Source organism: Trichoderma virens (assembly GCF_000170995.1).
Source record: "Trichoderma virens Gv29-8 chromosome Unknown TRIVIscaffold_1, whole genome shotgun sequence".
NCBI classification, from domain to species: Eukaryota; Fungi; Ascomycota; class Sordariomycetes; order Hypocreales; family Hypocreaceae; genus Trichoderma; species Trichoderma virens.
In genome coordinates this window covers 1,144,318-1,159,701 of record NW_014013748.1, presented here as the reverse complement: position 1 = coordinate 1,159,701, position 15,384 = coordinate 1,144,318, and the positions used below count along the sequence as shown (strand labels likewise).

The window sequence follows — 15,384 nt, the reverse complement described above, 5'->3', positions numbered from 1 at the left end:
ATGTTCCGAGGATTCGTTACGTCATCGCTGAACAGATAGGAGAAGCGACGGAGATTAATCTATTCGGTAGGATGGGCGGAAACTAACACGGGCCAACTCTGGCCATCGCATGCTTTTGCGCACTTGACGAGCGAAATGACTGTTCGTGATGACGGGCCAGCTGTCGAAAGTATGATTTCTCAGGGGGCTGGAGCGTCTGGCCACGGCCGCAAAGACGTAGATATGAACGCCAACGTGAAAGCAAGCCCGAGCATGGGCACCAACACCACTATAACAGACACAGACAGAGATAGAGACTCAGACACAGACTCAGACCTGACAAACGACATCTGCGACCTCTCTCCCATCCCCACGCTCATCGTGTCGCCGGATTACCGCATCCAGCGGGCGTCCAAAGGTGTCGTTGACGCGTGGCATCGCCGCCGAGACGACTTCCTGGGCAAGGATCTCTTTGCCGCTCTGTACGGAGGGTCGCCGCTCGAGCGCTTCGATCGCATCCCGCTGGCCCGCGCCATCGAAGTCGCCATCGCCGCACGCAACTTCCGTCTCTGCCATGCCGCATATACGGCCGACGGCGTCTCGTATTCGGCGCGCATCATCCCCATCTTCCGGAGGGACGAGCTGCTGTCGCTGATGCTGGAGTGGGACCCGGTCGAGCCTAAGACGCCCGAGACTCGCGGCGAAGTGATTCAGCATGCGCTGTCCGTCGACGAGGTCTTCCGGCTGCTCATCCAGACTGTCAAGGACTATGCCATCTTCCTGCTCGACACGCGCGGCTACGTGGCCACCTGGAACGCCGGTGCCGAGCTGCTCAAGGGCTATACGAAGGAGGACATCATCGGACGGCACTTCTCGACCTTTTACGGCCAGGAAGATCTCAGCGCTGGAAAGCCTGAAGACGAGCTCATAACATGCTTGCGCGAGGGCAGGGTGCAGGATGAGGGCTGGCGCTATCGTAAGGACGGGAGCCGGTTCTGGGCCAACGTCACCATCACGGCCATTTATAGGAACGGCGTGCATGTTGGCTTTGGCAAGGTGACGCGCGACCTGACGGAGCGCAGAGAGGGCGAGCTGAGACTCATCGCCGCATACGAAGAGAGCGCCAAGCTCAAGAACGACTTCCTGGCCAACATGAGTCACGAGATCAGAACTCCAATGCACGGCATGCTGTCAGCCTGTGCTCTCCTCCTGGACACAAACCTAACAGAAGATCAGCACGACATGGCCAACATCATTTCTGAATCGGGCCAGGTTCTGCTGCAAGTTATTAATGGTATTCTCGACTACTCCAAGCTTGCGTCGGGCAACTTCTCCGTCAACACGGACCTGGTTGGAGTCGCAAACATCATCAGTTCTGTCGTGCGCAATGTGCAGATGACGCTGCTGCCGGGTGTCTACATCAAGCTCGTCCTGGCACCGGAATTGCCCAAATCTGCGCAGGGAGACCCGCTTCGCTTCCGTCAGATCTTCCAGAATATCATCGACAATGCTGTCAAATTCACCGAGAAGGGATCGGTGCAGGTCGCCGCCTCAATCTCCGCCGAGGACGCGACTTCTTATACCATCTTGACAGAAGTCACTGACAGTGGGATAGGCGTAGCCGAGGATGCTGTCCAAAATCTGTTCAAGCCATTCACTCAGCTCGAAAAGCCCACCAAAAAACGATACCAGGGAACAGGCCTCGGGCTGTCCATAGCCAAGTCTTTGGCCGAGTTATTGGGCGGCGAGATGGGCTACAAGCCCAACCTCGAACGTAACGGCAGCATTTTCTGGTTCACGGTCAAACTGAAAAAGATTGCTAATCTCGACCAACTTGATGCTGCGGGGGTACAACAGCAAGAGAAAGAAAAGTCTCAGCAAGAAGCAGAGAAAGAAAAGATGCTAAAACGCCTGAAGGAGATGGCACCACAAAAGAGGATTCTTGCGGCCGAGGATAACTTGGTAAACCAAAAAGTGTTGTCCCGCGTTTTGAACTCTCTTGGCTTTCAGCATGTTACCATTGCCTCCAATGGAGCAGAGGCCGTTTCAATATTGAGCGCTTCACCCAACACCTATGACTTGGTCCTCATGGACATCAGCATGCCGGTTATGGATGGCTTTGAAGCGACTAGGAAAATCCGAACCTATGGGAACCCGATTCCGATTATTGCCATGACGGCGTATGCCCTCAGAGGAGATAGCGAAACTTGCTTAGAAAAGGGGATGGACGATTACATCTCCAAGCCGGTCAACATAAACAAACTATTACAAAAGCTTCTTACATGGTTAGACTCACCTGAGTGGTCTAAAAGTGTCACCAACGGACCATCTTAACAGGGTATAAAAGTCACAACAATATGTATTCTTTTTTCAAGAGTTTTGCCTCTAGCAGTCACATACTCTTTTACGACATTGCTTCGCCATGTTTAAACGACATTTAAGTGGCCATTTATCTCATTGAAATGAAATAATACATGGTTTATCTTACAAGGCACAAGCCTTCTGCTGGCATGGCCGGTCTAAGGATGGCTATTCCGGGTTGTTGCAAAATTACCAGTCACTTGGTGGCAGGGGCATTTATTCCCACCAAATGAAGGCCATCCTCTTCCTCAATCTCCGTATGAAGGGAACTATGGCGTGGAAAGGCGACGAAATCCTGAAGCAGAGATCTTGGAGCAGGATCCCAGATGCTCACGTCCATCAATCAATCGAGATAATTGGAGAGTTGGTCGCATCTGAGGGCCAGGCTGGTGAAATTCCTGCATTGTATGCTGTTATGCTACGTATCTGTCCAGTAGTAGAGCTGGCCGTATTGGTGTCCCTTGAGGGGGATCAATTGTTACAATTCTTCTAATGTGCTTTCATTTTATTAGAGGACATTATTTCGTCATGCTTGCGCATGACAAATGATGACTTGCCTTAGTTATGCTTTGTAGCTGTTAATTGACTGTGGACTATTTGCAATAGTCGTGGAAATAATACGTAAAAGGCCTTCGTTTTCTATTAGGAATAGAAATAGATTGAGATGCGGCCAACCATACATGTATATTTTCCGCCCACTAATATGGGTCACTGTTAGCCTAGATGGGCAAGTTTAGGCATCTTCTCATTCAGCCGGCAAAAAGGCATCAGTCTTGAGCCGAGAACGGAAAGTTTTACCACTCTCCCCAGGAAACTAATGCGATGGAGAAAAGTGAATGTGATTCCCCATGGGGTTCTCCACGTTGACCTTAGGTTAGCGTTACCTTACAGTTGTAAAGTCTGGTGAGGACTCAAGACTGAGAAGCAACTATATAGGGAAGACGATGTGGACCAGTTTAGATGGATGTAAAAGGCATTGTGTGCGATGTCAGTTTAATAATTCTTTATAAGATAAACGTATCTGGCATTGTCATGATGGAACAATCCAAGGATAACGTGCATGACCATGTCGAGAAAACCGGTGACTATGAGACCGTACAGCTTGCACATCTCACTGACCAAGAGGATCACGAGACTGGTATATACCAATCTCTCATCCGTAATCCTTGGGCATCTGTCTGGTGCATTTACGGTTTGTGGACTGTGATTCTGCTCAGTTTCGATGCTCAAGCAGCAGGCAGTGTTGTTGGCATCCCCCGTTTTCGTCAAGATTTTGGATATCTTTTTGAAGGCGAATATGTGCTGCCAGCTCAATGGCAGTCTGCATTTAACGGGGCCCCTGTGGCCATGTGAGTGTCTTTTCACTGCAATAATGTTGATAGCTGACTGTTCTGACATGTTGAATTGCGCCTTAGGGCCGTCATCTCTTCCCTCGCTTCTGCTGAATTAGCAGATATTATTGGCCGAAAGTTCATGCTCCTCATCGCATTGGTCGTTTCCTTTGTAGGAGTTGGTGTAGAATTTTGCGCAACTACAAATGCTGTTTTCTTTGCGGGAAAATTGATCAACGGAATCATGGTAGGCATTATTGGGACAAACATGATTACCTACATTGGAGAGGTACTGGCTTCCAAATTTCGCCAGTCACTGTTGAATACTAAAATTTTGTTAGATTGCTCCGTTGGCTTTACGTGGTATCTTCACTTGCTGTATTGGTGTCTCGTACGGCATCGGTCCTCTTGTTGCCTTCTTGATCATCAATTATACGGGCCAAGTAGATTCTCGATGGGCTTATCGCTCTGTATTCTGCTCCCAGTTTGGGTTTGCAGCGGTGGCATTGGTTTTGTGGCCATTTATGCCTGAGTACGACCACCAAAATACTGTAATGATCTTTTAGCTAATTTGCTCCTTAGATCTCCCTGGTTCCTGGCTGGCAAAGGCCGAACTGAAAAGGCACTAAAGAGCCTTCATAAGCTTGGCTATTCCGGCGAAGAGGGAGAAAAGAAACTTGCGCTCATCAATCTGACACTGGAACAAATCCGCAAGGAAACCGAGGGAGTTACATATCTGGAGTGCTTTAAAAAATCGAACCTGCGACGAACTATTATCAGCATCATGCCTCTATGCATCCAGTCCCTTTCCGGTATCGCTTTTGTTGCTGGCTATTTCACATATTATCTGCAACTTGCTGGCTACTCTACGTCTATGAGCTATAAGATTCAGATATCGCAGCCAGTTCTATCAATTGTCGGAAACATCATGGCCGCTGCTTGCGTTGACAGCATTGGACGGCGCAATATTACCTTCTACGGACTCATCATCCTCACAGCCATCCTCCTCATCACCGGAGCATTAGGTCTGAGCCACCAACCATCCGAAATTAAAGGCACTGTTGCATTTATCCTCATTTACAGCTGGTGGTATAACGTCTCGATTGGTTCCACGGCCTTTTCTTTGCTCGCGGAGGTTTCCACATCTCGCCTACGTGCCAAGACGATTGCCATTGGCTATTCCGTGCAGAGCGCTATTACCGTCATGTGGCAATTTGTCATTCCTTACTTGTTCAACCCTGACCATGCCAATCTAGGGGCAAAGATTGCCTTCATCTTTTTCGGGTTTTGCATTATATGTATTGCTTATTTGTACTTCTACCAGCCTGAGACGGCGGGAAGATCTTATCAGGAGTTGGATGAGATGTTTGCTAAGGGGGTTCCCGCCAGAAAGTTCAAGTCTTACAAGACCGATATACAGATGCAGAATGAGGCTGCTGCGACTGCACAAAAGCCTGTTGTGTAAAGACGATTTATTAGTTTATTCATTCAGCCTTATTTATGACTAGTAGTCTGGCTAGCTGACATTAATTCATTACCATACGATTCGTGTCTACCTTTAAATTTGAAGCGAAGATCAAACTAGAACGGAACCTCTTGATATTTCATTTCATCGATGGCAAACTGTAGGATTCAATGTCTACAATTAGTCTTCCTCGCATGTATTGAACTCAAATAGCACAAGACGTATCATATTGTTAGACAGTGCAACATTGTGGATTTGTTAAATTTATAGGCTTTAATAGAAAGCATCTTCACCGAGGCAGTCGAATAAGTGTGGTCTCAAGCTGGTCACCAAAGCAGACAGGCACTCAATTACATATTAATTATTCATATCATATCGCATCATAATGAAGAATAAAAGTATGGCATTTAATGTGCTATACATTATTGAGAGGTGTGATGAGGATCCTACGGTAGCTAGTCAACGGAGGTGACCCGCTGTCTTGAACTTCAAGGATGAGATGAAGAAATTCACCACGATCAGGGACAGAGGTTGCCCCAAGGCCGGGTCCATCAGGTTTTGACACTATTATTTCCACCTTCTTTCCAATCGAATCGAGCACTTTGATCTCCATCTTAGGTACCTCCCAACTATGGTACGTTCGAGTAGCGCTTGGCTCGCGATACTGGAACCATTTGAAGGATAAACTGTCTCCATCGGGATCAAAGGTCTCGGATGCATCAAAAATAAGCGAAGAGCCAGCGTCGGCTTCAACATAAATTGGAGCCAGCCCTTTATTTCCGTTAACAGAAATGATAGGATGATGATTAGCTTTGGTAAAATCGTTGGTCAAAGTCCACTGCATCCGAGCAGCAAAATCTTCTTGAAAGACATTCCTCCAGCGCCAAATTGTTGCGCGATTTGATATGTATGTCTGACCATTCTTTCCAACAACCTCATCGGCAGTGTCACCAAAATGCCCTCTTGGAAAAGTAAGATCGACGGGAAGATAACGACCTCCCCAGGAGCCGTAAGATGGATGCTCAGGAAAACCCAGGCCATTTTGTATCATGTAAAGAAACGTAGGTGTATCCCCCTCGACAATGTACATGTAGTCTGGGTATGCCGCTCCTAGAGGACCGACTTGAATGTGCTCTTTTATCCACTCCTTGGTTATCTTTGAAGTATCGGGGCCCCCTTGCTCGCCAGGTGTATCTCCAGATATGCCCGTCCATGTTGCTTGGCTGTATTGATTCCATCCATGCACAGAGCATATATAAAAGATGTCAGGCCACAGTCGCCTCATCCAGGCTCCGGTATCGTCTTGATCCGAGATAGCATACACACGAAGTTTTGTTCGAAGCTGACCAGCATCATCTCGATTGCGTATATGATTCAAAACTTGAGCAAGGACATTGCCGCCTCCCCAAACCAAGACCCAAAGTGGATCACTGTCTTTTGCTAACAGCCGTTCTAGAAGTAATTGAGCGCCATCACTCAGCGGGATGTCGTCACCAACTGCAGCCATTCCATATACCTAGGACTTGCTTGTCAATATGTAATAGTGCCGTCGTAGTCGGAAGCTGCTTACCGGAGGCCCTGAACGAACAATGCTCCTGATGTATTCTGCGGAGGGATACAGAGACTGAGAATGAACATGAGCATTCAGATTATCTACAACTTTCTCATACGCATCGATAATCTCGTGCAGATTCTCTGGCGCCACTTTGTTTCTGAGCCATACTGAAGTTACTGCCACGATTCCTTCAGTTCGAAACTGATTGGCATAGGTCAAGTATCGACAGAAGGATTCCGCATCGTCGGGCTCATTAGTGATGTCAGTCAGAATGAAGATGCGTGGCTTCGAGGGGAACGAAATAGTTGTGTCTGCCATGATTTGTTTACTTCAGTGTTACTAAGCCCGAAATATTGCAACAATCTCATATCTAAACTCTGTAGAGCCTTCTGTGTTATTAAATGAAGCCAGCGTTTGCTTGTCCAAATCGAGCAAATCGAGCGCACTTCCCGATCCGGCAATTTTAACCACGGCCACTATATGAACTGGAGGCGGGGGCCAAGCTTCAAGCTCGGCGTATAGCCGATCGGGTATGTCAAATAGCGCTTACGGTTTGTGGGGGAGAACGAAACTTTGCCGATGAGCCGGGTTTAACACTTGCTAAATAGCAAAGCGGTGTCAGGTATCCGAGCCGTACTTGGCCCTGATCGTTAGAACGCTTATTCTATCTTGGCGCTGTTCCTACATCAGCCTGTTGTCTTTATGGTCATCTTTGATGTGCAGTATGGAGTAGATAGTTTGAGGTTAGTGGGCGTCACACATAAATATCCTCTTGTTTTAGTACATGTAGACATCGGGATAGACGGCTGTTAACCCCACCCATAAGAAGAAAGCATTGCGGTCTACAGAATGAAGCAAGCGGAACATTCACAAAGAGAAAGGCATCCATTCCGTCGGAGAACCATCCAATCTCTTCTAATTTTCACATACAAGTAATAGAGACACCTGATATTATCGACAACTAGGCATCGCTTCCAAGGTTACCTAACAAGACAAAATAGAGCACTGCCTTTCACTGTTTGAGAGCTTCAGGGTGACTCACCCACAGTTAACCCACCATTTTCTGTTAGTGGATTAGCTGCTTGGAAAGCCAACAGTGAGGAGGTAGCACAGTATTATCGGTCCTTTTAAGCCTTGGCCCACAGTGCTTCGCATATGAAGTGAGTGTCTGTTGAAATTATTGAAATCCAATCTTTTGTGCGATTTATCGAACCCCGACTCTTGAATGCGGCCATATCAGTCAACTTCTCGGCATGCGTGTAACAATATCTACTGAATCTGAGTGAGCTTTTGGTAGCGGACGGAAGAATCCTTGGTGAACATGTCGAAAACGCAGTCCACACTTGTCATGCCCGTAGAGGTGCATGGCGAGAGCTTCGTGACCTCGTTTGACTCAGATATACTACAGGCCCAGGACATCACCGATGCGGAAGAGCGCCTACCAGCACTTGGGTTGGAATTGAACATCATAAGAAACAGACAAGTCGAAATCACCACATCCGACGGATCTTCGCCCGGTGGCCTTTCGGAGGAACGAGGCAGTCCGACGAATCCGGTGTCCCAAGGCGTTCCGCCGGAGCTTGCCAATTTCCTCGCAGAAATCATCTTTATCCTCGTTTGTACAGCCGGTCAAGTCATCTTCTCACTGACCTTGGGACATATAGCCGTTACCCAGTTTGTGTTTCGTGAGGCATTGGGCATGGTCCCAGCGCAGGCTCCTTGGCTTATAGGCTCTTCGGCATTGGCAAGCGGCCTGTCAGTCATAGTCTTTGGCCCATTAGCTGATCTCGCTCCTCCCAAACCTCTCATGGTAGGGGCTTTTCTATGGGAAGCGGTCTGGAATGCGGTGACGGCCGCAGCCGTTTCTCCAAAGCTCAAGGTCCTGTTCTTTGTGGCACGAGCCATGCAGGGCCTGGCAGTTGGAGTACTCGTTTCCGCTTCGATGAGCATCCTTGGACGAGTGTATAATCCGGGGATCCGCAAGACACGTGTGTTTTCGATGATGGCAGCAGGGGCGCCGTTTGGCTACTGGATTGGCTGCGTCCAAGGAGGTCTTCTCGCTGCTCATCTTCCCTGGATATTCGGCAGCACGGCCTTGTTCCTCATATTATGCGCTCTTGCTGCTTACCTTACGATACCTGATCTGAAGCCAGCCGCAGACAGTTCCAGTGCAGATACGCCTTCAATGAAGCAGTTTGACTATCTCGGCGCTTTGCTCGCATCGCTGGGCTGTGGATTGGTTCTGTTTGGGCTTACTCAGGGCTCAGCGGTTCAATGGAGTCCATATACTTATATCACCATTATCCTGGGATTTCTTCTACTTGTTGCATTCCACTTTGCTGAGCGCCGTGCTACTCGCCCTCTTATTCCAAATGGGCTTTGGCGAACGCCTGGGTTTGCTGCTGTTCTGGTCTCTTACATTTTCGGGTTTGGTGGCTACGGTATGTTTCCTTTATGTCACGTATCATACAGTTACATATCTACGGTTGCATATTTCACTGCCAGTTGCTAACAAATTACCCTTTTCCAGCCGGCGCGTGGCAATTTTATGCCATTCAATTTTGGATCCGCTACCAGGGAGCTACTCCGCTCACTGCAGCGCTGTATATCCTTCCAAACGGCATCATCGGCGTTCTCGCAGCCTGGGTCGTTTCTAAGACGCTGCATGTGGTTCCTGGTCACTGGATTTTTGGTGTCAGCATGGTTTGCTTTGGTATGGGGCCGGTATTCTTTCTTCCTCAGACACCAAACTCCTCTTACTGGGCCTTGTCAATGCCAGGTGTTGCTTTGGCCACATTCGGACCTGATTTGAGCTTTGCAGCGGCAACTATCTTCATTACTTCGAGCGTACCAAGGTCGTATCAGGGTTCGGCTGGTAGTCTTTTGGTCACCGTGCAGAACTTGACTCTGGCAATCATTACTTCTGTATCCGGCTCAATAGGGATCAAAGTCGATCAGCTTCCTGATGGAGAGGTAGGGCTCGAAGGTATACGTGCTATCTGGTGGTTTGGTCTTGCTTCTGCTATAATTGGAGTATTGATAACCATCACTATGGTGCGGATTCCCAAAGCAGAAGAGAAGGAACATGTGCAGTAAAAGAGAAACAATTGTATGCTGGGGGAAGTTTAAAACTCTCATCAAATACATTCCTCAGCTCCCTGATGCCGACTGAGCGTCGGGAGTCTCTTCTACGTTTAGGTTGCCATAGCTCTCCACAAGATTTGTCAAAATGTGAGAATCCAGATCTTCCTTCTTCTTGACGACGCTCACTGGCCACGAGCTTCTCACCTCTTGCGCCATTCTATTCTTCTCATCCCATTCATGCTCGTCTATCTTCATTGTAGTCCTTAGTAGAGAAAGTTCTGACGGTCGCATTCGCCCACGAATAACACGGAACAGTGCCTCGGCTAAGTAATGATTTCGACGTTGACTGTATAAGCCATTTGCAACCAATATGAGCGTAGAGCGTAAAACCTCGAGCTCGGCTGCGGGGGTTTGGTCGTTAATAGCCTCGACGCACTCAGAACCGGCAAGCATGAGTGGTATGACGATGAATAGGTCCATAGCATCATATCCATGGCGCAGATAGTAGAGTCTAATGAGCGTCTGAAGATATTTCTTGGATTCAGAAACTATTTGCTGTGGTGACGGGTCTTGGTCCGTTTCCGTGTCCATCAAGGGCTCGAAGATGGTCAGGATCAGATGATGATAGTAGATGCTGTCAGTTATGTTAATACTACTCAACTATTATACTATAAACAACCTTGCATAGTTTACGGAATACTTACTGAAGCTGCAAGTGTGCAGGTAACACAATTGTTCTTGGCTGGAGTGGGCCCGGCAAGCCATCATACCAGCGTCTCAGTTTTAGACGAAGTTCGTAACCCTTCTCAATGGTTACCTGTGAGCCTTCAGAGTAAGCTGTGCAGCAAAACTCATTCATGATGATTCGAAATTGGGATTTGGCTAGAAATATGTGGCCGAAGTATGATGGTGAAAGGACATTAGTCAATGGGTACTTGAGCCATATTTCCCCATACCAATTTGTATCGTGAGAAGGATCTGGCAGAGTCCAGCTTGGAGGCTCTTTGAGCAAAGGGGTGAACATGAAGGAGAAGCCAACAAGTCTAAAAATGTCAGCCAAGGTCAATTTTGAGAGCCAACGACTCTGCTTACGTTTCCCAATTGAATAAAGTCCATGCGAGGAAAGCCATGCTCCTCTGCATCTTGTAATTGCGTCCGCTCACCTTGCTATCGAAGAGACGCATCTCATGAGCTATATCTATGGCACGGATCCTGTATGCCTGCCCGATTTTGTCTAGGCCACAGAGATTATAGTAGACATTAAACAGTATACCGGCTTGTATTGTGGTGATCCGCGGCGTAATTTCCAGCTCCCAAAGATTTTTCGCTTCCGCAATAAAGCGATATACGAGTGCTTTGGGATTCCAATACTCAGCACGGTCTTTCAGACCCGGAAAGCAGACCTGGATGAGTTTAGCAGAGGCGCTTCACGGAGGATGGCAAAAAAGAAAATGAAAATGAAAAGTAGTATAGGAAACAGCGTACACAAGAATAAGCGAGGATAATATTGACGAGCAGCGATGAACAAAAATCGCTTCGATTCGCCACCAAGTCATCCAGGAAGTAGTCCTTCTGAAATGCCGATGTGAAATGGTACTCGCATCTCAAGAAGACCGAGAGAAGCTGTCGCATGAGCACATCGTCTTTACAAACAGCAGTCCACGATGATATTTTTACATCAGTCAGCCGAGGGTCAATAACCTCAGCAGCATGAAATGGCTTAAGATAAACATCTCTAACATTCGAATATGGATCGTCGGCTCGATTAGAGGCGGTGCTGCCCGAAGCCTGGGAGTAGAGCGAGGCCGCCTCGTAAATCATTGAATCCATATAAGGATTATTTCCAAGGTAATACTCAGGCATTTTTGATTGGTAGGGGAATTCATATCGAAGTCGCGTTTCGGGAGCGACGGCCAGTTGCAGCAGCAAATTCCCTGCTTTGAGGTATGTCAGAAGTGTGGTGGCGTCCACTCCGCTTCTGATTTTTTGCCAGACAGTTTCAGCTTCTTTCTCAGATAAATTTTGCAAAAGATCATAAAGCTCTTGGAAAATTGTTGATTTGTGCCGCGTGTCTCGATATTCCCGCCTCAAGGCTTGAGACTCGGTTTCTCCAGGCTGTGTGGTGTAGAGGCACTCAACGCGTCGCTGTTGACAGCGAGTGCAAGCTGGTCTGTCGCCAGAGCACTGGGGGTTGAGTTAGCACTCTCCATCTGCTATAAACCTCCCACATAAGATTCATGATTATAGAGTACCTTGGTCTTCTGTCTGCGGCATGCGTTACAAGCTGCGGCCACCATGTTTTGCCTCAGGGAAACTGGGGGATCCGGAGCTGCTGTTACCGGTGGCCGACTGGCTGGTGCCGGCAACACATGGCGCAGAGGCCGGTCTCTTCCGGTTGCAGTTTTCCGGGGCATTGGAGGCTAATCGTATCGTATATTCTCGTCTCTAGGATCAAACCATCGCGAGGGAGTGACTTAAGGTAAGGAAAATTCGAGATCACAGTCTACTAAGTATGTAGACCGTGTCAATAAGCACGCGTCCATACACGGCGGTATGCTAATCTCGCAACACAAACACAGTTCCTTGGGTACACCTCAATACTCAAGGCCAGCCTAAGGTGCTCTAGCATTCTGTGAACCCCTCTTTGGCATTGATTTGGCCAACACATAATACATTCTGGCGTACATGCGCCTGGTTGCTGCAGGGAATCCCACACACTATGTGATATGATTGGCTTCAATTGATCGGAAGTCACTCCGACTCCGCGTGGTGGATTAGCCGCATTGTATGAACTTCGCATATCCCGTGTTTACCTACCTGGTAAGCATATAAAAATGGCGTCGCCTAGGACCATTTCAATACTTGCTGCATGCATTTGCATATGCAGGGTGTACCAGGTCGACGCATCATGTTGAGCACCTCCAAGCGACAGCCTCGCCCATTTTCCCTGAGCAAACAACCCAAGTGTTGTGTTACCTGGGTGGAGCAAAGCATACATATACGAGCATTATACAGAGGAAGAAAGGTGTTGAGCTTAGGATAGTGTTTGAGCTGCCCCTCAACATATCACCATAGATGACACAATATTACAAACGCCATAGTGACAATGGATCTTACAATCGCAAGGTCTCACTTCAGCTTCCATTGATTGTAGAGTTTTATTATTAGCAGAGGAGATTTTTAAGCTATCCACGTCATGCGCTGCAAGGAGGGTATGCCTTGGTGAAAAGCAGCCCTCATGGGCCTCGTCTTACTCTCCACCTCTTTTTTATTAGGATCCAATACGTGTAAGAAGCTGGGTACATGGTGTCTTTCATGTACGACAGCGTGCAGGAGCCACGGGAGCAGCTGAAGCCTGAGGTGCGGCGCCGCTATATGCATTGTACTTTGTAAGCCAATGTCAATGCTTCAGAATAATGCAAGGAGTACGCCGCAGCCGTATCCTACCAAAGAGGGTGCACACATCCATGTATGCAGCTCCATTTAAGTACGTTTGTTAAGGGTGTTGTGGGAGCCTAATGGCGCTGCTTGGGCATCATAGCTATGGACTAATTGCCAATGGATTTCACAATCAACCAGGAGATTCTCTCAACTTCGTCAGAGTGTGCGTCCTCCATTCAGTTAATCTATTCGTATTCTATATTCCAAGTCTCTAAGGCATCGCATTCTCATCGGCTTCGTCTACAATCTGAATCTTGATGCTCCCATTTCTGGGGTCAGCTGCTAGATGCAGGGCATCAATCGCATCCTCGAGGGGATAAACGTGAGTGACCAGGGGCTTCAAGTCGAGGATTCCTCCACTGAGGCACGCAATACCCGCCGGCCACGTATCTCTATACCGGTTAATAAACTTGAGCTCAATCTATATGGATTTATCCCAATATTGTTAGCAAGCCAATTCTAGCATCAAGTTGCGCCATCCAATGAGCGTTTAACGTACCTCAGCTAGCGAAATGTGCATGAATGGCAAGTTATTCATGATTGATTTGCCAACCCCAATAACACAGATGGTACCGCCTCGTCGGACAGTAAATGCTGCGGTACACACGCTACTCTCAACACCGGTGCACTCAAGAACGGTTCGCGGCGCGTAATACTCCTGTTGAAGATCCCCTGTATTTTCTTGCAATCCATCATCATCAGCATGTCGAAACAGCTGTCGGATTCGGCGTCCATTATCTTCTGCGCTTAGAGAAGGGTCCACCTGGTAAGTTTGACATGATGGAACAAACTCTCGGGCAAATTGAAGTCTCTTTGGTTCGATGTCCGTTATCACAATAGGATGTGCGCCAGATGCTCTTGCGGCAGCCAAGGCAATCAGGCCGATGGGACCGGCACCACAAATAACGGTGCCACAGCCAAGGTTTAGACCAGCAGTGCGGATGCCGTGAATGACAACGCTCAGAGGTTCGAGCAGAGCGCCTTCAGCAAACGATATGTTGGACGGAAGCCTATAGCAAATCGTGAGCCATTGAATGTAGACATTCCAGTGTTGCAGTCAGGAGCCTACTTATGAAGCCATTTGGCGGGGTGGATTTTATAACGCTGAATTGTTCCCGCGTAGGGATAGACACCGGCGAACTTGACGTCCTCGCAGAGATTATACTTGCCATCCACACAGAGGAAACATTCTCCACATGGAACACCTGGCTCTATGGCCACCCTATCACCTTATTTGATCAATTAATATTAGCCGTTGAGGGGTACACTCTGTTGAACACTCACCAGGTACGAGGTTTGTTACACCCTCTCCGCACTTGAGAACAACTCCGGCAGCTTCGTGCCCCAAAATGCAGTCGCCTTCAAAGACCAATGAGCCTATCCGTCCGGATTTCCAGAAATGGACATCCGATCTTCAAATGAACAACGTCAGTGTTTTCTCAATCGTCGCTTTCTTTACAGTTACTAATACTCACCCACAGATGCCGGTTGCCTTGACATGTAATAGTACTTCCCCACGTTTTGGCTCTAGAACCGGAGCTTCAACCAGCTTCAAATTGTGGTCGGCTGTTGCTTGTAATGATGGGTTAGGCTGCGGGGTATGGATAATGCTCCCGCCATTTAGAGCCGTAGCTGCTACATCTTTCAACCCTGCTGCAGCTGATATCTCGGGAGAATCGCCATTGGAAAATATTGCTGGGGCCATCTTTTTTCGAAGGATTAGAGCCAATAAATGGTGTAGAGGGGAATCGAAAATATGTACGGTGGTGGTCCAGGGTTTGGTGTAAGAAGCCTGACAAGAGTATGGGAATGGGAATTGGTGTCCCAAGGGCAGTCAGAGTTTGGAATGCAATGTATCCAAGTAAAAAAAAACTGGCAAAAATAATATTTTATTTGAAGTAAGGAATCTCGTATGAGAAACCTAATTGATAAGGTCGACACCCTCATAGATTTCTGGGAGAACTCAATTGTCGGGTTTCAAGCTCTCCAAGCCGAGGTGGCTAAAATTTCCCTTTTAGGCAATCCTCTCATGAAAGGAATCTCACCGGATTCCTCAAAGTGGATGCATTGCCCTTCATTAGCTTATGGCAATTATAGACCTAGAGAATCGTAAAATACAATAACGATTCCAGCAGTTTAGTTTTCCTTCATGGTAATGCCAAATTCAT

The 15,384-nt window shown here is 47.8% G+C and overlaps 7 protein-coding genes across 7 annotated transcripts; 4 read left to right on the top strand and 3 right to left on the bottom strand.

The window, feature by feature from the left end:
• Window positions 1–252: 252 nt before the first annotated feature.
• Window positions 253–2,956, top strand: TRIVIDRAFT_175844 (uncharacterized protein; the record flags this gene model as incomplete). Its single annotated transcript, XM_014105840.1, has 1 exon — window positions 253–2,956. One exon carries the CDS (start codon window positions 253–255, stop codon window positions 2,311–2,313), a length of 2,061 nt encoding a protein of 686 aa, XP_013961315.1.
• On the top strand, window positions 2,228–2,956 carry TRIVIDRAFT_215056 (uncharacterized protein; the record flags this gene model as incomplete). Its single annotated transcript, XM_014105841.1, has 1 exon — window positions 2,228–2,956. The coding sequence occupies one exon, from the start codon at window positions 2,570–2,572 to the stop codon at window positions 2,831–2,833; it is 264 nt and encodes an 87-aa protein (XP_013961316.1).
• A 419-nt stretch (window positions 2,957–3,375) lies between these two features.
• Window positions 3,376–5,136, top strand: TRIVIDRAFT_33676 (uncharacterized protein; the record flags this gene model as incomplete). Its single annotated transcript, XM_014105839.1, has 4 exons — window positions 3,376–3,689; window positions 3,756–3,960; window positions 4,013–4,203; window positions 4,254–5,136. The coding sequence occupies 4 exons, from the start codon at window positions 3,376–3,378 to the stop codon at window positions 5,134–5,136; spliced, it is 1,593 nt and encodes a 530-aa protein (XP_013961314.1).
• Window positions 5,137–5,551: 415 nt separating this feature from the next.
• On the bottom strand, window positions 5,552–7,009 carry TRIVIDRAFT_33751 (uncharacterized protein; the record flags this gene model as incomplete). Its single annotated transcript, XM_014105838.1, has 2 exons — window positions 5,552–6,652; window positions 6,707–7,009. 2 exons carry the CDS (start codon window positions 7,007–7,009, stop codon window positions 5,552–5,554), a joined length of 1,404 nt encoding a protein of 467 aa, XP_013961313.1.
• Window positions 7,010–8,039: 1,030 nt separating this feature from the next.
• On the top strand, window positions 8,040–9,787 carry TRIVIDRAFT_33454 (uncharacterized protein; the record flags this gene model as incomplete). Its single annotated transcript, XM_014105837.1, has 2 exons — window positions 8,040–9,132; window positions 9,222–9,787. The coding sequence occupies 2 exons, from the start codon at window positions 8,040–8,042 to the stop codon at window positions 9,785–9,787; spliced, it is 1,659 nt and encodes a 552-aa protein (XP_013961312.1).
• A 138-nt stretch (window positions 9,788–9,925) lies between these two features.
• Window positions 9,926–12,081, bottom strand: TRIVIDRAFT_21401 (uncharacterized protein; the record flags this gene model as incomplete). Its single annotated transcript, XM_014105476.1, has 5 exons — window positions 9,926–10,409; window positions 10,480–10,818; window positions 10,868–11,178; window positions 11,261–11,959; window positions 12,028–12,081. Coding segments are annotated over 5 exons (1,887 nt in total), but the record flags the coding sequence as incomplete, so codon positions are not given.
• A 1,346-nt stretch (window positions 12,082–13,427) lies between these two features.
• Window positions 13,428–14,921, bottom strand: TRIVIDRAFT_33625 (uncharacterized protein; the record flags this gene model as incomplete). The annotated part of the gene is made up of 5 exons (XM_014105836.1): window positions 13,428–13,637; window positions 13,716–14,226; window positions 14,286–14,445; window positions 14,501–14,628; window positions 14,692–14,921. 5 exons carry the CDS (start codon window positions 14,919–14,921, stop codon window positions 13,428–13,430), a joined length of 1,239 nt encoding a protein of 412 aa, XP_013961311.1.
• Between the last annotated feature and the right edge of the window lie 463 nt (window positions 14,922–15,384).